Source organism: Natator depressus, chromosome 4, assembly GCF_965152275.1.
Source record: "Natator depressus isolate rNatDep1 chromosome 4, rNatDep2.hap1, whole genome shotgun sequence".
In the NCBI taxonomy this organism is placed as follows: Eukaryota; Metazoa; Chordata; order Testudines; family Cheloniidae; genus Natator; species Natator depressus.
In genome coordinates, this window is record NC_134237.1 from 105,804,490 (window position 1) to 105,829,117 (window position 24,628).

The 24,628-nt window shown below is 39.0% G+C and overlaps 1 protein-coding gene across 2 annotated transcripts in view; it reads right to left on the reverse strand.

Annotated features, from left to right (window-relative positions):
• Positions 1-441: 441 nt before the first annotated feature.
• The window catches only part of PI4K2B (phosphatidylinositol 4-kinase type 2 beta), a 41,191-nt gene continuing 17,004 nt past the window's right edge, over positions 442-24,628 (reverse strand). Inside the window, exons 3-10 of one of the 2 annotated variants that reach the window (XM_074951591.1) lie at positions 18,780-18,980; positions 16,861-16,992; positions 13,094-13,247; positions 10,258-10,325; positions 9,531-9,630; positions 7,651-7,784; positions 6,010-6,069; positions 442-2,247 (exon numbers count right to left, since the gene is read on the reverse strand). In XM_074951591.1, the coding sequence (XP_074807692.1) occupies positions 2,074-2,247; positions 6,010-6,069; positions 7,651-7,784; positions 9,531-9,630; positions 10,258-10,325; positions 13,094-13,247; positions 16,861-16,992; positions 18,780-18,980 (1,023 nt within the window). In that variant the 3' untranslated portion in view covers positions 442-2,073. The remainder of the gene's footprint in view (positions 2,248-6,009; positions 6,070-7,650; positions 7,785-9,530; positions 9,631-10,257; positions 10,326-13,093; positions 13,248-16,860; positions 16,993-18,779; positions 18,981-24,628) is intronic. The other variant, XM_074951590.1, reaches the window with a different exon arrangement.

Below are 24,628 nucleotides of genomic sequence, written 5' to 3' on the forward strand. Positions count from 1 at the left end.
TATTTTAATAATTTGTGGAGTGATTATAGAAATGGCAGTATTCAGGACTCACTGTTTTCTTCTGTTGTTGGTGCTTGTTAATTTAGATAGGTAAAGAATAGCTAAATAATGTAACCATTTTCAGAATACCTATTCTTGTTTCAGTCTCATCATAGATGAATGGCTTCAATGCCACAAGGCTGCCTGAACAGCTTCTTCACAGCGGGTACTTGAGTCTCAACAGAATGTTAAGTACGCAAAAATAAAGTTAGTATCCAAGATATCCAACTGCTTATTAGAAACATGTAAGTTTGTTAGTATAGTACTAATGGCATTGCAAGTGTTTTTTGTTGTACTCTTTCCCATTATATGTAATACTGAAAAACTTCTCATAATGTTCTACACCATGTACATTTTATCTTGTAGAAAGTGATTTGGATGCAGACTTTACAAAAGATTAAGTTAAGGTCCTCTTCCTGCTTAAGAAATAAGACACTTTAGGCAAAAACTGTCCATTTCAGACTGACATTTATTGTTGCAAGTAGGCATGCCCAATACCTTAAATATACTCTTTAAATTTAAGAAATTGTTCAGCTAAAAACTGAAGCCATAGAACCTTATAAAGGTGGCTGCCTCAATCATATTTTAAACACCACAGTCCAGTAAATTCTACATTTAAGGCTTAGACATTTTAGTAAATCAAGGGAATTCCTGACATGCTACAATATGTACATCAACCCAAAATTATATAAAACAGTATACAAGGATTTTGTTTTGGGGATTAATAGTATTGCTTGGAATTATAAAATACAGCAATGTCTGAAATACTTAAACTGTAGGTTTCCTAAAAGCAACAATATTTGTAACAAAGGTTTTTCCCCCACCCCAGGTCCTAACCTTCCAGGACATCACTGAAGTAAAAATAATTTACCATATCACATAAGCCACAGATGTGAAAGATGAGTCTATATTTTAAACTGTGTAGCTTCAACACAAAAACAAATAAGTGGCAGGCAAACATGGGGTTGCAAGGAGTCCAATGACAGTGTTGCTGTACTCTACACATAGCAATCTATTTTCTGCCTTTGCTGGTCCACATTAAATAATGGAGAGCGTTTAAACTGAAATGTTGCAAGTGGGATGGCTCAACAACCAACATTCCAGTGTTTTCATCAATCAACAATGGCAGGGAACTACTTTGGTGTCAGTTAATATACTCCATTGAATTGTCATACATAGCGTTAGCAATCAACCCATCAATTCTAAACAAAACTATGCAGTATTTTGTTGTCATGATGGAACTATAGAATGCTACCTATGGAGTAAATATAGTACAGACAATTTTCCATAAGTTATTTAAATATACAAGTGATCCTTAAAAGGCTAAAGACCAAATTTCACCCAACAATACATGTACATAACTCCCACTGAGGCCAAATGAAGTTGTGTACACATATGAGGGCAAAAATTTGCCCTAATTCTGATTAAACTAAGATGTGCTTTTTTGGTCCTCAATTCAAAAACCTTTGGAGTATTTTTCAAGTTTCAAAAATTGCAACTAATGCACTTTTTTAAATGCATGACCATTTTATTTGAATATTTTCCAACTCACTAGGCTATGAAAACCCATGGAATAACTTATGACATCTGTAAGCAGTAACACTGAATAGCATTTTACAATCAAAGAAAGAGAACATGCTGTGCTTCATTTCTAAAGCATATATAAAAAGGATCAGTTTATAATTGTATGTGCTCACATTTATATCCAACAATAAGCATTTTTTCTATGTTGTATTCAAAAGTAGTCTCAGCATATGTAAACTGTAAGTTTTCCCTTTAGTATGAATTCAGCCTATAAAAATACAGTATAGACAAATTCCTCTCATTCCCTGACATAAGGATTCACAATTTTGACACAAAAATTGTAAACTTTGATTACATTCAAAATACAATGCTTAAATCTTTACATTTTCAAGTTAAGTTTTGAGGTTTTGGCAGTCAGAGCCCTCGGTATATAGCAGAATTACATTATTGCAGAGCCTTTTGTGTAAAGTAGCTTACTAAATTACAGTCGTTTACTTTCCTCTTATGTTGCTACCAGGAGGAAAAGAAAGGCTTCCTGCTATGAAAGGTCTGTGTGAATGCATTACTCAGATGAACAATTCGGCCCTGACTTCCAGTACTACTTCGCTCCACAACCACGCGTGGCATCTGAACTAGCTGAATTGGACTTCTTCCATCTTTTAATGCCTGAGTGAGATTTAGTATCTGCAGAAATAAAACAAAACAAAGTAAGTGGTACCTAATGAAAATTTGATCGTTCAACCTGTTTAGATGCTGCTCTTAAAAAAACAACCAACCAATCCCATAGGGTTCTGGTAATTCTATTTTCTCAGTTATCTTTCTCCTAAAGAATCACATTGTTTTTTAAACTGCAAGTAAAACAGCGTAAGATATTACTGGGCAGTTGAACATTCCACTAATCTTTTCTCTTGAGAGCACACACACCAAACCCTGCCTTAAATACCTCTTGTGAAGCAAGTTCTTTCTGAACTACTGGAATAGGTACAAATGCAGAAATGCTTTCAGGTCTACATAGTCTAGCACATCTCCAAAGAAACCCATATATTAAAACACAGGAGGGCCATCAACATTTTCTTAGCCTAGAAGTCTGCAAGCTAAGATTTTAGCTATGAAATGACTGTCTCACATCACAAGAGAATGATTACAGGCTAACTTAAAAACCCATCTAAAATGCAGTTATCCTAGTTATTCTCTCATGTCTTTCATGAACCCTGGGAACCTTTGAAACAGAATAATTTTTTTCTATTTTACGTTACAAGATGGAAAGTTTTAGGGCATCCAGACTATGCTGAACTTTAGTGATGCTATTATAGCCTTTACACAGGTAAGTGTCTAAGCTTTTAGTTACATGGATCCCTGAACGATACATGGCTTAAAGGAAGAGAATGTCTCTTTATGCAGCAAGTAACGGCTAGACCTACTCGGTTTGTGCTAAATCCAATGACTCTTGTGAGTTAACAGACATTTTGGTGTAATTCTTGAAATATCTTCAGAAAATTGCTTAGAATACAAAAGGGTCTAAGAATTCTTAAGAGAATATGGTATTGAACAGTAAAATCTTAGCTGGATCTCTATTATTTTAAAAAAGTCTTTTCTAAACTAGAATTTGACTTGATTCTAAATTAAAGGTTTTGCAGAATTCTTTTTTTAAATAATCAATTTTCAATGACAAGCTACCGGCGTGTCATGAGAAGGTTACTCACTTGAATCAGTTTGGTGCTTGATGAATACTTCCCAGCGATAAAACTCTGTGAAGAAGGGGATGTGACTTTCATATGTCCACACACCAAACTTCTTTCACAAGTTCTTTCAGAAACCAGGCCTAACAGTTCATTTTGACAAATATGCTTTTACTGGCTTTTTTGCCAGAAGAGCTACTTAATTTACCAGAACCATATTTGACTCAGCGAGCAGGAAAGCAGTATCAATGCCATGGACTTCTGTGAAAAGGGGTCAGATTAACCCTGTACAATGCCACTGTAAAACTGAACATGCATAACTTCTGCATTGTTCAGACAGATCATGAGCTCAAGGAAATCAAATTCATAGAGTTTAAGGCCAGAAGGGACCACTAGATCATCCCATCTGACCTCCTATATATCACAGGCCCTTAAATTTCACCCAGCTATCCCTGTATTGAGCCTCATAACTGGTTTTTGGCTAAAGCATCTCTTTCAGAAAGGCATCCAAGTCTTGATTTAACAACATCAAGGGACAGAGAATCTATCATTTCCCTTGGTAGTTTGTTCCAGTGATTAAATCATTCTCACTGTTCAGAGCGTATAACCTATTTCTAATTTGAAAATGTCTGGCTTCAGCTTCCAGTCATTGGTTCTTATTATGCCCTTCTTTGCTAGATTTAGGGGCCGTTTCTCTTCTCCCTGTGAAGGTACTTATACACTGTAATAAAGTCATCTCAATCTTCTTTTTGATAAAGAGTTCAATCTGTTTAGTTTAAGACTCTCACTACAAGGCAGTTTTCTCCAGTTTCAATCATTTTTATGGCATTTTGCTGTACCTTCTCCAGTTTTTCAACATTCTTTTAAAAATGCCGAACACAGAATTGAACAGAGTACTCTATTATGTCTCACCAATTCCTTATGTAGAGGTAAAACTCACTTCCCTACCTCCAAGGATTGCATTAGCCCTTTTTGCAGTAGCATTGCATGGGAGCGCATGTTCAGTTGTTTGTCCACTATGACCCCTAAATCCTTTCCAGAGAGTCATTGCTTTCCAGGATACAGCCCCCCTGTCTTTAGATTTGGCCTGCATTCCTCATTCCTATAACTTTTCACTTGGCTGTATTAAAATCATTTTGTTTGACTGGGCCCACTTTACCAAGCAATGAAGATGGTTCTGCATTACTGGCCTTTCCACCAGTCTGTGTGCCATCCATAAATTTGAATCAGCAGTGTTTTTATATTTACTTTCAGATCACTGACAAAAATGTTGACTAACATGAGGCCTAATACTGATCCCTGTGGAACCCCTCAAAAAGTACCTCCATTCAATGATGATTCCCCAGTGACAACTACTTTGAGATCCGTCAGTGAGCCAGTTCTAAATCCATTCAATGTGTGCTCTAGGTTTTATAGTGCCCCTTTTAAATAAAATGTTATACAGTACTAAGTCAAATGCGTCACAAAAGTCAAAGGTAGCTGTATAGATGCAACATACTTAACCCCCAAACTTGTAAATCTCCTAAAAAAGAATCAAATCACCTTTCTTGACAAGACATACTTTCTGTCAAAGCAAATCTTATGTTCAAGTCGTACATTAATTAGCACACAGACTAGCATAGCACTTCAACTAAAAATAGTAACTTCAGTGGGAGATCTATTGGCTTACAAAGTTTTGACTAGATAGCTAATATAAAATGTAATATTCTAAAGTTATGGTGGCAGAGACTTCGGTCTCCAGGAGGGTTACTTGTATATTAAAAATAAACACCAAAGCGATCCGACCAACTAAAGATTGATGCAAAATGAGAACCACCCATTCGTTACATACTAGAGAAGCCAGCTAAAAAAGGAGGTTGTCTAGTACTCCAGCGCAAGACCGGTGGAAAGAAATTATCCTTTTGATATTTCATTCAATAATTCTGGGAAGTAGGTTTATCTGTGTTTGTATAAACTGCTAAACTACTCAAACTGGAATAATTCACTGCTTAAACATCATACTAAAAAGTATGCATTTTGATCAGAATTCAGTCTCAATAAAACCATTACATAGAATTCTATACTTTATGATTAAGTGCATTTCAGTTAAACTGCAATTCAATTTGTAAATCCCAAGGTGTAAGCATGTGGTACAATGAATGATTTGTAAGGAGTTCCTGTTGCTTTGTCACACACTTATGTGCTAGGTTTCACAGAACTGTCTTTCAAGAAATAAACATATAGTTAAGGTCAGGTGTTGTTTCCTCAGCACTCACATTTATCTCAAGTTAACTGCTAGTTTAATTCAGCTTCTCAATTGCTGATTTAGCTGTATGCTGGTTTCTCAAAATACAGTTTATTAATCAAAGTTTTTCACTATATTTTGTTGAAAGTTCATAAAACCCTTTTACTAAGCTTTGATTTTGAATTATTATAGAGTTTGTTAGAGATCCTAAATTAATAGCATCAGAAATGGAATTTCTTTAGCTGTAAAACACAGACAGAAAGACCAACATCAATATAAGCTTCCCTGCTGCCTCCTTTCTATCCTAATGCATGAGAACAACCTCTAGGAATGAAACATTAAGTTCAGTCTTCATGGCCATTTGGCTACATTTTTCAGAGATATTAATCACCATAATTCCCTTTCAATTTAACAGCAGTTAGTTTCAGGTATATCTGAAAAATCAGGCAACTATTAAGAAATACAGCAACTATCTTAAATATCTTACTAAGTGGTAAAATTTTTTAAATGGGTCATGATAAGGAATTTAAAAATCAGCCATACCTGTCCCCTCATCACTGACATTTGGTTTTCAAAAGTAGCCTTGTCAAATCCTTTATCGGTCTTTATTCAAAATAAAAACAGAGCAGTTATTTTCAAAACATTTTACCATTCTTAAAACCAGATGTATTTGGAAACACAATCTTATTCTAAGAATTTAACTGACCTTTTGTAAAATTTTAAAGTTTATGATTGAGACAAACCATAACTAGGAAGGAAATTCCAAGTACAAAAGCAATTATAAAATTAAGTGTAGTAGCTGTGTAAGATGACAGATTGGACTTGGACACTGTCAACATCAAAGTGAATTACAAGTAATTTCAGATACTACACCTGTCCCCAGTTCTCTCTTTTTGTAGTTTTGAAACTGCATTTTAAAATGTCTCTCACCTATTACTGTGTGAAAGAACCACACAGGGTGACCACTATAAGGGAAACCGGGAAGCAGACTATAAAATAGAGAGCTATAAACTGCGCGAAGTAACTGAAAAAAGATTCTTTATTGTCTTTCAGTTTTAATCAATTAGGTATTACCTATAACAGTAAAAAGTTTCAGATACTGTATAAGTGGAATATTTCCGTTGACAGTACCCTTTAAGACATAAGAGGAACAGCATGAGCAGTAACTGTGCAAGCTTAAAATCACCTTTTCACAAATGTTACTGAACCCCAATGTGCAGAAACTACCTATATGGGAAAAAGGACAGGTCTGTCTCCAGATCCATTAAATCCTTCACATTCTGCTGTGACTAACAATGGGTGCTAGTTAGTGCCAATTTTGATTGTGGTATTTTAATCATTTTAAGTCAGACAAATACAAAATTACATTAATGAATGTGTTTCAGGACTCTACTTCTCCAATCAGAATTGCATTTTTAGAAATGCAAGTTGTGCACCCTCCCCCCTTTCTCACTATGGTCATCTGGAGCATTCAGCATGATAAATGTTCATATTTTACAAGATTAGAATTTGTATAAGTCCCCTTTACTAAGATTACAGTTGTGTTCAATGCTTTAATAAACAGAGTAAAAGGAGGTGTGTGTGTGTATTCACAACAATATATAGTTTGAATATCTTAAAATGAAACTGACAAAACCTCTGTCTGGAAGCCCATTCATTAATGGAATGACACAGGTTTTAATATCGCTTTGAAGGCACATGTAAAATGAAATATTTTAAATATGTACCAGCTGGACTAATACCTGATATTACAGTAAGTGAAGCTTTTTCCCCAAGTTATTACTGTTTATTTCAAGTGCATGTTGCCAGGCATCTTAAGTGACAAATATATTTAAATGCATGTTTTAGTTATTAGTTTAGTGTTTTTTAATTGATTATATAAACTTTAAGTGTAACAAAGGAGGCTATTACCCATCAGTAAAGTTGATTACCAACAATTTCAAATCTTTCATGCACAATACAAGGCCATACATTTACAAAGGGGGATGTATGACTACTATGTCAGCCTATGTACCCCTTTTGCCATCCTAACATTAGTGGTAAAGCATAAGTAGTATCACATATTGTGAAATAATTAAGTAAAGTAATTCAAGTTTCTAAGTTAACTTTAACAATTAAGTTTTCCTTCCACATATACTACTCAACTAACTATCCCTTCTCAATTAAAAATTAATTCTGATTCACCTTGAACAGTTCATAAAGATCTTCACAAAGATCCTGTACAAAGTTCATGTCAGAAATACGAGGGAGAATCAAATCTCTGGTCTCTTGGGAAAAAGGAACTTTTGCTTGAGAAAGCCAAGCCCAATGAAATGGATCTAATGGGAAAAACAGTTCAATTTCTTGATTAATTAACAGGTAGAAGTTAGAATCAAATGATCTGCTATGGGCAGAAATCTTAGGAAATAACTTGCTATTTGGTATCAAAACATGAAACCATTTGTCAGTCAGCAGTTACCAAAGGTTATTTACATATATAATATTCCCAAATTTGTTTGCCACTATTACATTCACTGTGTTTGCCTGTAATTGCAAGTTAAATTTGATTGCTGTAAAGGCTTTAGTTTTTAAGAGACTACAGAAGACATTTTAAAAGATAATTAGGGTCACAACGAATATTTACTAGAACAAATAAAAATTAAAAAGGTTAATTGTTCCAAAATAAAAGTCCCTACTTTCCCTATCTCCCCATCAGTTATATAGTTTGTCTTGGAGTGTCTTGTCTTTGATCAAATAAAACTACTTCCAGATAGTTGATTTGATTTAAAAATATAATCTATAATTTTTAAGTAAAGATCAATCTTAACTTACTAAGACATTTTCTTAAAAATAGCTTGAAAAATAAAAATTATTAACTATAACAAGGGTCTTTTCTCAATCCTATAATCTGTGAAAGAACGTAAGATGAAGGTTATGTACATTATATAATGCTTTTTAGTTAGAGAAAAGCAGCTCTGCATCCCAGAGCTAAGACTTTTGAACCACACTGAGATAGATATTTTATTTTTAGAAGTAGTATTGCACCAATCTTGTCCAACTTAAAGAAGTTTATATGCTGAGATTAATAAAATTTACACCGAACAGAAAAATAGTAATGCTCTTTAATTTTAGTATCACAATACAGTGGATTCCACTTATTAACAACATCTCAGTTCTCAGCAAAAAATTACATTAACTGGAAGTTGCCCATAAGCAGAAGGCAGGTTTGCAGGGCTGCAGCTAGGGAAGGAAGCACTGGAACATACCTTCCCTGGCTGCAGACCCGCACGCCAGCCTGCAGCTAGTGCCTGGCACATTCCTTCCCTCGCTGAAGCCCTGCAAGCCTGCCTGTGGTCAGGGCCTGGCACATCCCAGTGTTTCCTTCCTTGGCTGCAGCCTCACAAGTCTGCCTGCCTTTCTTCCAAAAAGTGTTAATAAGCAGCATGCCCGAGGCCAATAGCCAAATCCCATTAGGGATCAACTCTCAGCAAAATGTTGCCCTTAACCAAAACTTAAGATTGGTATTGGTATTAACCAGCATCCACTGTACTTAAGGTTGCTGTCCCAGGTAAAGGTTACCTTAACCTCTGTACACCAGAATAAGGCTAAAGTTATATGTCACTTTGTATTTGTCTACTAATTTCAATAAGCATTACAAAAGGATGAAGAATAGCTTGTTTTGTAATAGGAAGAAATAGGACCATTCCCATTTATAGAAATAATCTGGGAATTTTAGCACTCAAGAGAAATTCTATGATAGCAAGCAGAAAGTGCACATGAAAGATGCATCCCTAAATCCCTTCCAACCCCACATATCTAAGTAGGTATTCATATCAATGCATCCTATTAGTCACCATCCATTACTGGTGGGGTGAAAAACCAACTAGTGAGTGACTATGAAGCACAAACACATTCCAAAAACAGTAAAAACCCACTCAGTATTTGCTTATTTTCTTGAGGGAAAAAAATACACCATTATTCAATAAAAACAAAAGTTAATATGGTGAAAATATTGTAAGTATTCTCAAATACCACCTGAAGACAATTATTCCCTCAAATTGAAGATTAAAGAACTCAATACTCACATGCTCTCCACTCGTCAGGATGTTTAAAGGGAAAAGCTAAACCATTATCAATTGCAGCAATTTTAATAACAGGTTCTTTACTAGTTGTCCATTGGATATCCTAGGATAAGAACATTTTCAAGTTACTAGTAATTGAAATATCGATAAGGTATACACAAAATTAAGTATACAGTAAACTGCATTATTATTTTTTTAATATAGCGGGTTTAGCAACACCACAAGTGCTTTAGACTGAACAAAAAAAATAAAATAAAATGAAGGCATTAAGTGGGAGTACTCAAAACGAAGGCCAAAAGTCAGGTGCATAAGGTTTGGATCCATTTATTCACTTCTGTAAACAGTATAAATGACCAAAAGCAGCTACATCAAGACAGCCTGAAGATCTAATTTAAATCAACAAAACCAAGATTAAGTATTAGATGAACAGAGCATATCAATAAAGTAGCTAAGATACTGCATTTATGTGCAAGCAGACAGCTTTATTGTTAAAGCACATGTGCTACAAAATGTTGCTTCTACTTGCTTAGTTTAGTTAAATATGAAGTTCATTAATGGTTTTATCCAGGTCACTCTGTAATTGAATTTGACCAGAAGGATATAGCCACATATTTCACCAGGAGTACTCTATCACATTCCTAGTTAAGGCACACTGTGCATCAGCATTCCAGCTACACTGTTCAAATTTTATGAGTCAACTGACTAGTTTTGAAAAAAAAATTCTTCTTACCTTATCTGAAAGATCAATATCATCAGCTTGCTTTTCATACCTGACTAACCAGTTATCATTGCCCCTGTCTTCAAAAAGGGAAACAAAAGTTGTTGTGGGGACGTGCAAGTCTTTTACAATTAGCTGATCTTAAAATAATGTTGTAAAACAATTTGTTTCTATCATAAACTGAAGATATTTATTAGAAGGACAAGGGAAAATATTCACAAAAATATTTTTCCATCAAAATACACGTGTTTTAGAGTTTGTGAAAAAAACTAGTATTAGATTAACTGGAAAGATGTAAATTTTTCATGTTAATTCAAATTTTGTGTAGAGTCATGCACTAGTAGTTCAGCTTCCCTTACTGGCTGAGCAAACATGTAATATCAGGAACGTCAGCAGAATTCATTTTAACCTGTTTTCCCAGAATAAGTTGGCTATGTTGTGTATGTTCTCGCCAACCAAGTCGGGGGGAGGAGAAGGACGGAAGTGTCAGTAGCAGCAGCAGAAATTTGGCTCTGGGCTGCTGGTGGGGAAAGGGCAAGGCCCTCCTCCAAGATTATCCATGTTTTAACAAATTTAGCTAAGCACACAAAGGGGAAAGGTCTACTTCTGAGGGAATTCTGCGCCACTGCACAAGCACAGAATTAATGTCCCTTGCAGATTCCTCCCCCCCCGAATATCAATCCTCAATTGATTCTGACGGGAAGGCAAAGGAAGCTGCAATTACACCTTTCGCCCACCCAGGGCTGATGTGATGCTAAAGAGAGGGCAGCTGGCTCATGGGCCGGAGCAGCCAGCCACAGAGAGGGAGATGTCAGAGACTGTCTTCCTCACAGCACTCTGCCCACAGGGCCAGGTGGAGGCAGCACAGGACATGGTGGGGAGGACAGAGCAGGTCACACAGCGCTGCTGGGGGGGACACACAAACTGGGGTGGGGGTACAGGAGCTAGTGGGGTGACAACATTGAGCCAGGGGATGAACATTGAGCCAGGGGGTGCAGGGCCACCTGGGGACAGGGGGAGTGGGAATGGCTGAGTGGGGCTTCAGTGATACATATGGACAAGGGCAGAGGTGCATGACTGAATGGGAGAGGCTAGGGGGTCAACCACGGTCTGCACGGAGGAGGCTCCCCAAATCCCTTCCATCGCCACCCCCCCTACCCCGCCACCCAAAAAGCCCAAAACAAAAACACAACCCTCCAGGTTTGCTCCCAGACCCCTTCCCAGCAATTACTTCCTTCTCCCCTCGGTTCTTCCATTGGCCCTGACTCCCCGAAGCTTTGCACTGCTTCTGAGGGGTTCAGGAAATACATTTATTTATTGTAGTTTAAATGAATTATTACTCAAAGTTCTGTATTAATATAACTAATAAGGAATCCATTTGTCAAAAAACATTTCCTGATCTTTTTTGCTGACATGTAACAAAACAGACAACAAGTATGTCTGTATTTTGAAATGTTACCAAAATAATTGAAACTGGCATGATTATATTGTATTTTGACAAATAAAATATGCACAATTTTACAATATTGTGCACAGAATTTTTAATTTGTTGGTGTACAATTTCACCCGGAGTAAAGAACTACCCAAAGATGCTGAGAGGAGGGGAATAGATGACAATCTTCATTCCTAAGAGGATATTCTCTACCAGGAAAACACAATGGTATGTTGTAAATTCTTTCACAGGGTCTGCTGGGTAGAAGGGGATTTTGTGGGGACAGAGGGGTGGTGTATTTAGATTCTTCATAGATTTGGATAAGCATCCAAACTTTGAACATTTTACTGTTCCACTATTGCTAGTTTTGTACATAATTTGGTTGTGTGGATGCTGCTTTACATGTTTGGTTTTTAACTTATTCTCTTAAAGTAATATGGCGCAGATCATGAAAAATCTGTAAAAGTCTGGAGACACTGAGATCAAGCTTGGAAACTGGCTGCCAAACCGTAACAGTGACCAGAAAGCACAATGATACCTTTATCATCGTACTTTCTTCCTTCAGGGAGTTTAAAGTGATATGCATCCTCAACAGGCTTTCCTTGAGATAACCTCAACCGGCTTTCCTGCTACATTCCTAATTGCGCAGGGTGGGTGGGGAGAGGAAGGAAAGAGGAAACTGCAGTGGTAGGACCTGTAGAAGAGCAAAAGAAGGAACCCACTACTGGCAAAGCAGTGGAGGAAATGTCCCTACCAACTACCTTCACACTCATGAGGAAACTGGGCACCTACATAGCCAGCAACAGAACATCAGCCTTCAGCTACAGAAAAGGAAGTTTGGCCAGCATGAGATGCTGAGGGCCAAAGTTCACAGTTCTCCTCCAGGGCTTGCTCATGCTGAATAGGACCAGTTCTGAAGTGATATGCAACTGGGCTGCCATCTTCTTCCACTCAGCAGAAAGATCTGGCAGCTGATATTGCTCCTCTTCCTAGTTAAGTGGTCTTGAAACCCCAGTGTGTCCCTCACAGCTTGGCTACGATATGGAAAGTGGAAGGTAAGGGCACATATCCTGGGGGACTTCCCTGTGCTAGTAATGGAAGAGAAACCAGAGAGCAAATATCCCCAGCTCACATCAAAAGGCTAATCGCTGGCTAGGGTTGTGTGCTTGATTTGCTACATATTGCTCTAGCCTTCAGTGTGCCTTACAAAAACCAAAAACTGCTTAAATGGCTGCTATGATACTTGATATATTTCAAAGACAAAACTTTTGTAGCTTCAACGGATTTCACAAGTTCATCTGCAAAGGAGTTTCAGATTTGTGAAAAGTATGTGTAATGCATTAGAAGAATGTTACTTTCACTCAGCACTATTTTCTGACTCGAATGAGCAAGCAGATAACTGGGTATGTTAGATACCTGTGTTTCTGATGACATAATCTAAAACAACCAGTCTCTCAAATTGTGACTGAAATTGTTTCCTAGTATTCTCAGGTAAAGGATCAGTTTCAAATTTCCTGAGCCAGTACTCAGCTTCTTTATATCCTTCAACGAACAGCTGGAAGGAGCCAACCTGCAATTTTAAGAACCTGCATTCAGAAAATGTAATCAAATAGGTGAAGTTTAAAAGTTAACTGAAAGAACTGAACACAAAGAGTTCTGAACACAGTGTTTGACAGTACTACTCAGAGTAAGCTACATGAAATATTAAGTCTACAAAATAATCCCCTGCTTCCAATTTCTAGATAACCACATTTTATAGGTTGAAATACAACTGAACTATTTCCAATTTCAGAGTTCTTTATGATTAGAGTACTACATCAGAACAGCATTCTAGTCTTAGTTTGCATATAAGCAGTATGTCAGAAAAGAATAGTTTAATGTTCAAAAACAAAACATAGCAATCATATTGATACATGATATTAATTTACTGAAAGAAAAGCAGCAACTAAAAGGTTTTACTACTGTCATAATTTGAAAGCAGTTCAATCCAATCAAACTGGAACTACTTCAGGAGCCATACAAGAGATGGCAAAAGGAAAATAGAAATGTTTCACAGCAGTAGTGAAGTAACTGGAAGCAACAGAGGTTGACTAAAGTGACTGTATGCGTATATCCTGATTTCTAGACCAGTCCTCATTTTTCATGTGGATCTTGGTATCTCAGAACTTCTTTTGGGATCCCTGAAACGTCCCAGCTCTTCTATTTCACCAGTCAAAACATCTGTTTTCTACATCTGTTCAATAATTTGCTCTATATTTACTAGGCACAAAACAGTCCAATGGACTGAATGTTCACAGTCATGAACAGCCTTTGGGGCAACAAGAAAATCAGACTACGCACTACTAAAGCTGCTGTTCTGCTCAAAGTGAACATCAGTGACGCTTGGTTCAGTCTTTCATGATAAACTCATCCAGAACATTAAGTTACTAGAGAAAATCCTCCATTCTCACAAATATGCACCTTTCATGTCTGAGTCAGAGAACTGGCAGCAACAATACTAGCATACTTTTTAAAAATAAGAGAACTTCTGTATGACTTTTATGACCCCAAAAATCATTTCCACAATAGTATCTGAGGAAGAAGAAAACTGTGTGAAAGAGGACTGCATGTGAGAGAGGGCACACAGCAAAGAAAGAACACTCAGGAGGAAAGAGAGGCTGTGCTTGTGTTCAGAACAAAAGGCTGCATGTTGCTATGCATCTATGTAAGTAGACAGAGACTTTCTGGGAAATGCATGCCTAACAAGTGTCATATGGAGTACTGTTGTGGGTAGCCTGCACGTGTCAGCAGATAACGGGGGAATCCGCATGTGTGCATTTGCTTGATTTTCAAGAGAACATGGTTGTGAGATTTTGGGGATGCAAGAAGAGCATGTCTATGATTTTATGGGTGAGGAAGTCGTATATGAGGCTTTGATCAGGGAGACAGGAGAGTCTATAAGATAAAATGAAGGTGGGCATTATGTACAAATGGGGAAACCAAGAGAGGAAAGGAACGACAGACTAAGTGAGAATGACTGAAAACATTGGGCAGTTGGATGAGAAAACACCACAAAAAAGATGGAGGGGAAGAGAAAGAACAATTATTATACAATATAGAAAAGATACTGACGGGAAAATAGACTGCAAGGCAGGAAAAAATACCTAGAAGAAGAAAGGAAAGATGTAAAGAACAATACAGTGTGGAGACAGTAAATTTTAGAATGCTCTCGGTAGAAAGTGTAGATGCAAAATGATGCAGTAAAGTCACCAGATTTTAAAATATGTTTAAATAAAGGGATAATATCTGATATGCTTTGTGGACAGAAATTTGTTTAAAGCTAGCCAAGGCTGGCAGTCTTTTTGTTGAATGGGGCATGTCTACACAGCAATGTAAACCTAGGGTTAGTGGGATTCAAATCAGCTGATTAGTGTCAGGGAACCCTGGGCTTGAGCATCTACACTGTATTTTAACCCTAGACTAAGAATTTTCTGACCTGTGCTTGAACTCAGGGCTCTGGCATCCACACTGCAGTGCACCCAAGTCAAAGTAAATATATCCCGAAGTGCCTTGCGCCCCCGCTCCCCCATGTTGGGACTCTAGCCCTAGGAATGTGGTGCACTGTGGGAAACTCTACTGCCCACCCTGTTTCCTAACTGTGGCGGTACTACTGATGGGACTTCCATAAGGAGTACATAGCCACCAAAGGAGCTAATTATGTAGATTGTCTTAGTATAATGACTACAGTTTGAGAAGGCTTTATACTGAACTGCTGCCTAATCTGAACTGGGCTCTCTACCTCTAGGCTGAGTCACATTGCCAGGGAAATGCCCACATGCACCAGTTTGGAGGATAATTAGGATGTTGGTCTCCAGGACTATCAAACAACTAAAATAAAACTTTGCAATTCTTAATTTTTACAATTGGATGTTCAATGAAGGTGTTTTCATTTGGGTTTTTTTTTGTATTTATTTGTCTGTTTGGAAGTTTGACATAAAATGTAGATGCCAGAGGAAAAACACAAACACCCTCCCCACCCAACCTGGCTGCTGCCAGCTGCAGAATGGTGAAGTGCATATCCAGGGCTTGGGGTACAGTGTGCTTCATCATCCCCTGGGGATCTCTTATCCCTACCCCCGCTGCACCCTGGGAGACAGGGATAATGGATCCCCCGGATGCTACAGGCAAGTTTTGGGACTGGCTCCCACTCACTGCCCTCACGATGGATGCTGCCAAGATGACTCTGCATATGCAGCTCCAGGGAATAGCAGCCCCAGGTGTCCGGGAGCAAGGGCCAGAGAACAGAGCAGGGACTAAGCAGCTGCCCTGCAGGGAGTGGGAGTGGCAGAACTCCTGGCTTAGCACTTCCAGGGGAGGGATGATGCCTAAACATCCTGGCAGCCAGGAGCTGCCTCCCACTGTCAGCTTTGCTCCCTGTGCTGGGCAAGTTCTGCGCAACAGCAAAGAGGAACCAGAGCCACTGCCACGGGAGGCTGCAGGGAAGTTTTGAGTCTGGCACCCACTTGCCACTGAGAGAGTGCGCATTGCACATGCAGCACCAGGGAGGGCACTGGGGGGGGGGGGGCAGGAGGGGGCAGAGTTGAGTGTGAACCGCAGGCAGGGGGAGCATCGGGCTCCCAGGTCAGCACAGCCAGAGAGGGATGACCCCAAATATCCTGGTGACCAGGAACAGCCTCCCACCTGCCAGCTTTGCTCCCTGCTCCAGGCAAGCTCCAGGCAGCAGTGAGGAGATGGAACAGGAAGGGGGGAGTGCATTTAGCCAGGTGGTAATGTCGCTTCTGGCCACTGCGCTGGCTGCCTGCAGTGCTGCTTCTCTGCAGCCAGGAACTCAGATACATCTGGAGGACTTCCAGGACCCGAGTCAAGCTGGAGCCACATGCACCCAGCAAAATAATATGGCTCGGACCCTTCATCCCAGTTTAACATGGGCTCGGACCCTCCAGAATCCTGCAACCTTGGTCCAAGCCCTAGGTTAGCTCAATTAATGCGTGGACACAACGGGGTTTTGGCTTGAGCCGGGGTTCACACTGCTGTGTAGACATAGCTGGTATTAGTTTAGGGTTTCTTCTCCTCTGACTGAAGCTACCCATGAATGTCCTCTTTTTGATTCAGCAAAGTATATATCCTGTATAGACAAGGCATTAACAAAATACTACAATGTAAAGCTTCTCAGAAGAACTTACCTTAGGAGGTAGTCCAATTCGATGAAATTTTTTACCAACTTTTGGCACTTTTTCTAAAGCATATTTTTTCCCTCTTGATTTTGCACGATCTATTGCACTGTAGTTAAAGGTTTCACTGACAAGCCAGACAACCTTAAAAATATCCAAGTTAAAACATGGCTCAAAGTTGCTTATCATTTCAATTACAGATTGACAATAAGATTTCTAACCATCATAAAGATGCCAGGTAAATAGCAATATTTAAAAACACAAGCAAATTCAATGCAAAAAAAGCTGCACACATGCAACATTGCAGATGGCAGAAAATTTAAATGTACACATAGGTCTGGAAATTCTAGACTACAGTCCTTAGAACTGGCCCCCTATTTTAATATACAATGCTTTGTATTACCACTATATTGAAAGAACTACATTAAAAGAATGCTAAGAGTGCAAAGTCAAGCACTCAGAAGTTAGGAAATAATGAATTAAAGTTGCCCAACCTTATGCAACCTTAATGTATATACAAAAGGGGGCCAAATTATGTTTGTCTAACATGATCATTTACTATTTTTCTACCCTTGACCTCTGCTTTATTCAGTGAATATGTAATTATTGAATATTTTTTAACCCTCTCATTCAGTCTCTCCCCCCCAGGTCTTATTTATGCTCACCATCCAAACTCTGTACTGAATACAAAATTATTAGTTTCCTCATGGTCATTTCTATGGTGCTCTCACGAATGTCTGAGTGCTTCACAAACATTAATGACTTTATCTGTATAATTGTGCTATGAAAGTAGGTGGTATTATCCCCATTTTATGGCTGGGGAATGTAGACCTGGAAAGATTAATGTCAAAATTGTGCAAAGTGTCTAGACACCTAAGCGCTGAATTTTCAGAGGATTTGGTATTTTTAATAAAACTTTATACATTCAAAGCACAGCTCCAACTGACTTCAGTTGCAGTTCTGACAATTCAGCACTTCTTGTAATTTGGCCCTAAGTGTCTCACATTGAGCACCAAGCAAATGCACACACAAATAGCGACCAAATAGGTATTCAATTTCCTTAACCACGACAACATCCTTTCTTTTCTTGCAGCCCCCTGCCTCATTCGCTATTCATCACACTTACACCGTCTGCAACACACAAGAGGTTCTACAGACAACATCCTCCTTCGCTACACAGTCCTGATATATGCATACAGCACTATCCATCCTAGGCACTGAATTAGGGAGTGGTTTTGAAGAAAAAAATAGTATGATTGCACATATAAAGACCGTCTCATAATGCATATGCAAAAAGGCATGAATTAAAGCTGCAAGAACAATTTCCTAACTTCTGAGTGCTTGAATATACAACTTTGAAATAACTTCAAAGCAGCATTTTTAATGCAATTTCCTAGGGTTGTTTTTTTTTTTAAATTAAAAAAAATCCCATCCTGTAAAACCATAATGATCCCCCACATTGGTAATCAGCAGGATTTGGAGCTTTATATCCACAGTGCAGACCTCATCATATGAGCTAGGGGACAGCTGATAGCACTAGTAAGCATTATTTCCTATGTGGACCAACCACTGGAGAGGGATGAGACATGCATTTTTCTGATGGGTTTAACAGCTATTTGCTGAAGGCAGAGAAATGTGGGTTCCCTTCCCCAGGACTCCTAGGTTCCATTACAGGCTCTGGAGAGGAGCATGCTATAGTGATTAGACACAATTTTGCCACTGGACCCCAGCTTGTCCCTCCCTCCACTTGGCTTCTATTCAGCCCTCTCACACTGGCTCATGCAATGCACATCGAATTGTTTTTCTCCAATATTAGTTTCTCTCTCTCAAGTTGGGGATAAAAATACTCAGTTTGATTCTACATTGCAATATCATATCCTCGTTTATTCTGCACACTTAAGTTGTAGTGTACTAAGAAAGAACTCTTTTACCTTAGTTTTAGGTACCACTCCTAATCCTAGTTTGGTGTCCACAAGACAGGCACCAGTTTCAGAAAGGTATCCTTGATTAGGAACAAGGCACCCTCTGCCAAAGCAGCAAGGACAACAGATCTTGTGAAAGTATTTCGTCCATTTTGGATTCAGATGACCATAAGGCTCTTCAGATTTTGGTTTGAACACTCCAATAGTTTTCTAAGAAAAAAAATCCAAAGTTAAGTAACACATAATAATTTGAAGTGTAAGAATTAGTCACAACAGTTTTTACTGAGAAATTCACAACTTGCATTTTAAGATTTATAGACTTGGAAAACAGTTTGCCATCGTTGATGATATTCTGCTTTGTACTTGTTCATTTTGGTCTAAACAAGGAGTTGAATAGGAACTCTAAAATGGTAATGTCAATTCACAAGTTTATAAAATGAAATGCTTGTCTAAAATGTACCATTTAAAATAAAACTTTTGTTCACAGATATTTTAAGATAGACATCTTTAGTGTTTGGGTTTTATTTATATTAAAAGGGATATGGTCAATCTTAAATTTTAAAAATTAGTTAAAAGTAGTAATCAGATTTTCTAATTTAAGATATTTTCTCTCCCACAATACTTGTGAAAGACGCACAGAAACACAACTATACTGAAGAAAGTGACACTTACATAAAAACCTGAAGTTAAACTAGAAAATATTTTTCTTTCCTCTAATCAAATTTTAGGTGTTTTTAGTGACAGTATATAAAAAAGTAATATTTTTTTAGTTTGTTTGCATCTATAGGGGCTGTATTGTCTTTTACAGCTGCTTCAGACTTAGTTTCTCATAGCAGACAATGCCTCAAACCATCAAGTCATTTACCTTAAAGGGAAACAAAGAGCTTGAAATTGTCCTTATTGTTAAAAGTAAGCTTAGGGTTTACTTTTAAGTTTCTGTTAGAAATGTCCATCTGACTAATTATGTCTCCAAACTCAGTTTCAGGTAAATCAGTATGCTGACTACAATAAGGTTCAAGTAGGGATCACGTCTTCATTCTCTCTATACCAGTGGTCCCCAAACTTTTCAGGGTCAGGCCTCTCCTCTCCCCCCCCCCCCGCCCCGCCTACCCAGAGCTAGGTCAGAGAACAGGGCAGTGGCTCCTGGGGCAAGGGGGGGGGCAAGGGGACAGAGGTAAGGGGACCAAGGCTGGGGCTGCAGATGGGGACAGGTCTGGGGACAGGAGTAGAGCTGGGGCCCTGGCCAGGGGACGAGGCTGGCAGCTGTAGCCTCAGCCAGAGCAGAGTGGAGCTGGGTGGCACTCCCTCCCCACCCCCATAGGGGATGGCCCAGGCCCTGCCGCACCCTCCTCAATGTTCCTCTGTGCGCCCCCCCCCCCGAGGGGGATGCATCCATTGAAGTGAGCTGTAGCTCAAATAAATTTGTTAGTCTCGAAGGTGCCACAAGTACTCCTTTTCTTTTTGCGGATACAGACTAACACAGCTGCTACTCAAACGTTTTTAGATAAGAGTTAAGCTCATTTACCTACTCCACTTGACTCAACCATTTGTGTTTTTGTTTGTCACTTGTAATCCTTTAAAGCCATCTCATTCTTATGCAGATGTGCTAATGAAACAGCCCATATTACCATGGACAATATAACCCTAAATCCCCACAGTATAGCATTTTTTTTTAAAAATCAAACAGTTGAGTTTTGTTTTCTTTTTTAAAAGCTGCACATAGCCTTGCCCAAAAATCATTAACACAAAAATTCCCTTTGGAAGGATATTTATCTATAAAATAAATGATAGATCTGACAGTCAGAAATATATGGTGATTTCCATTTTTATTGACATTTTCAATCCTTTAACTCAGTAGTCCCCCAACTTTTTAAGGTGTATCACCTTACCTCTAACGTAATTCCCCCGCCCAATCCCCGAGTCACAATTGGGAGCCAGGGCTGGAAGCAGGGCCACGGTTGGGGTCAGAGCTGTGGCTGGAGCTGGGCCATGGCCGGGAGCAGGGCCGGGCCGCAGCCAGGAGCCACAGCTGGGGGCAGGGCTGGGTGGTGCTCTCTCCCTGCCACCCACTGGGGCTGGCCCGGGTCCTGCCACACACCCCCCGAACATTCCTCCATGCCCTCCAGAACGTGGGTGTGGGGGGGATGGCGCCCCAATTTGGGGATCGCTGCTTTAACTCATCATGTATTGATATTCATAAGCAGTTCTTTCTAAGCGTCAAATAACAGCTGTAAAGTTAATATTAAAGCAAACAATTTAAAATTTCTAATCTATCATCTTTTTATGAATGATTTAATAAAATAGTTTACATTACTATCTTTAAAAAGACAGAACAAAAATAAAGGGTAATTGCTTGACTAGAGAACTGAACATTTCTAGTTCTAAATAAATAATGCCACAGTCCAAACAACTTTAATTATGATTTGCATTAGCTAATTCAGATGCAAAGAGAGCAAAACAATGACTGACAAGCCATAGGGCAATATACAAAATAATCAAACAGTAATGGACCCATATGAAATCAGACTTCACATTTTAATTCTATATACTCATGGACAACAGCAGTGCACTGACTGCTAACCTGATAGGGTATAGATCAGTCAAAGCTTCCCATAAAATGTCTCCTATAATAGATCATTCTTGCCTGAACAATTTTGAAGGGCTTAGTGTATTTACATAATGAAGCTATCCTGACTAGCAAGCATTCATCATGAATCCCAATACAAATTTTAATCACATTTTTACCATTTCTGTATGTAGAAAAATACCATTTAAATTTTACTTCTGTGCTTTTTTTTCTGTTTATTGTAAAGGAATTCCATAAATTAAGCAGTCATTAGTAAATAAGTATTCTCAGAATTTTAATGTTAAAATGATCAATGTCTATAAAAGGTGATTCATGAAAAATCAAATTGCAAAGCTGAAAGGAACAGGTCGGTTCAACTAGCCATGTCACACATATTCATTAAAACACTCAGAAAGGTTCTGCCTGCACTTGAATTTTAAACTACTTTTATAACCAATTAGTGACACCATTTGCTCAAAACAAAGTCAGTGGCCATAAACGATAAGTTTAATACACAGTGAACATGGTACAGCATTTCACTCCATCAAAATTCTACTCTGGTGCATGGTTTTCTCCCTGAAAGAGTTTCAACCCACCATTTCTTTGTATCATTTTTATTTCTCCAATCCCTCTTCCTCCTATTACAGAGGATATCCAAAATGCACTTCCCTCACAAGCAGCTGATGCCACTTTGTGCAAGCCCTCTAGGCACATACATTCTAGTGGGGTAGTAGTGACAGTTGCCCACATTTTCCCAGAATGGCAAGGAGATGCTAGATGAAGACACATAAATATGGGTCAGCTCTAGTTGCAAGGCAGAAAGCTGCAGAGTAAACAACTCAAACCACATTTGTTGTGAGTCAGTCAGATGAGCATGTCACAACCATGTTTTTGTATCCAGTTTAACTTTTAGCATGGATGGAGCCAAGACAACTTAATACCCTTGAACTGAAATGGGTAGCACTGCTTGAACACAGATGTTTGTGCACTTTCTAGGAACAGAGGACCATCACTTGCTTTAATTGCGCATGCTTTACTAAGTAAATGCTTTTTACTGTACTTGTACAATACTGAAATATTTGTTTTGCAATCACTAGAGGAATGTTTCTATTTAAAACAACTATATATTGCTTTGCTTTTTTAGTTCCATAACATTTTGAATACTGGATTTATTGAGTTTATTTTCGTAAGTCACAAGTCCAAAGTCAGAGGCTTGGAGGAAACACTGACAGGTAGTTTAGTTGCTGCTACCCAAAGCAATCAAAGCACAATACATTTATTTGAAGAGTCTACAATACTAGTGACTTCTTCATTTCCCAGTGACGAGCTGGTAGATACAGTAGTATATGCAGCCTGCTAACCCTATAATCAGTCTCGTCCCTCCTTGAATTACACTTTTAACCTACCAAGGAAGCAATCAGTACATGTGCCACATTAAAGGAGTCCCACCCATTCCACCAGTTGACTGGACCATGATGTATTTTCTCTGTATTGTCAAATCTAGATTATCCAATCCCAGACATGGCCTCTAAAGTTTGACTGAAGCACTGACCTTGCTGAGCTCTACAGGTTCAAAACTGTTGGGCAGCATAATTGTGCAGAGGCTTTTAATGAAGAGGAGTTACAGAGCCACGCAGCTCGATGTTTAAGGAAGTCTCCATAGCAGGATTTGAAGTCTACACAAGTCTCCTGATTTGACTCCACACGTTACCTAATGGTTTTGTGTATCCTATACACTTCCAAGACTTCAGGACAGTTAGTCCTTGGAGCAACGATAATATCGTCTATGTTCTGTAAAATGCAACGCACATTAGGATTGGGGGCGAGGGGGCTTAATAAAATATTTTAAACTGCAGCTCAATTACTTTTACAATATTATATTTGAATTTAGATTTCATTAGCCTTTTTTTAATTTAGTTTCCTTTACCACTGATAGGCAGGGATGGTGTCCCTACCTCTGTTTGCCAGAAGATGGAAATGGGCAACAGAGACTGTATCACTTGATGATTACGTGTTCTGTTCATTCCCTCTGGGGCACCTGGCATTGGCCACGGTCGGAAGACAGGATACTAGGCTAGATGGACCTTTAATCCGACCCTGCATGGCCGTTCTTACGTTCATTACCCAGAGGTATTTTAATACACAACGAACTAAGAGCATGATGGTAGTTTATTGTTTCACTTCTGTTGGCATCAAATAAAAGAGCTAAGGAGAGGGAGGCAAAAATCCACACGTTCAGTTTACCTATATTCTGGGAAAACAGGTTATCAAGACAATGATACAATCACAGGGATGTTAAATACTGTAAAACACAGAGTGAAGAAACAAAATACTCTGACTACCTATTTCCCAACACAAGGGAGAGAGGACTTGTTTTCCCTACCCCCAGGGGAATGGGAGAAAACACATCAGAAAACTGCTTTGGTGTGAGATGATGCAACACTGAAAAAGGATTTAAAAGCCAGATTAAAAGGAAGGGGCTTGGACGGTAGAGATGTAAATTTAACCGGTTAACCAATAAGCACACGGCTGGGGTGGCGAAGGTGGGGGACAGGAGGCCAGGACCCCGGGTGTGCAGGGAGGGAAACAAGGGGAGGAGAGAGGAAGCAGCAGAACCCTGCGTAAAATGTGGGTGGGCTGCAGCACCCCCGCACCCCTAGTTCCCAGTTAAACCGACTGAATTTCAATAGATTAAACTATTACTTTTTTAACCCTCTATTTACATCCCTATTGGATGGTTGACAAAGGAATGTCTGTGGGGTCCAAGAAGCACAGCAACCTATCCTGAAGGACGACCCATCACTCTCACAGATCTTGGGAGACAGGCCAGTCCTTGCTTACAGACAGCCCCCAAACCTGAAACCAATACTCACCAGCAACCACACACCACACAACAGAACCACTAACCCAGGAACCTATCCTTGCAACAAAGCCCGTTGCCAACTGTGTCCACATATCTATTCAGGGGACACCATCATAGGGCCTAATCACATCAGCCACACTATCAGAGGCTCGTTCACCTGCACATCTACCAATGTGATATATGCCACCATGTGCCAGCAATGCCCCTCTGTCATGTACATTGGTCAAACTGGACAGTCTCTACGTAAAAGGATAAATGGACACAAATCAGACGTCAAGAATTAGAACATTCAAAGACCAGTCAGAGAACACTTCAATCTCTCTGGTCACGCGATTACAGACCTAAAAGTTGCAATTCTTCAACAAAAAAACTTCAAAAACAGACTCCAACAAGAAACTGCTGAATTGGAATTAATTTGCAAACTGGATA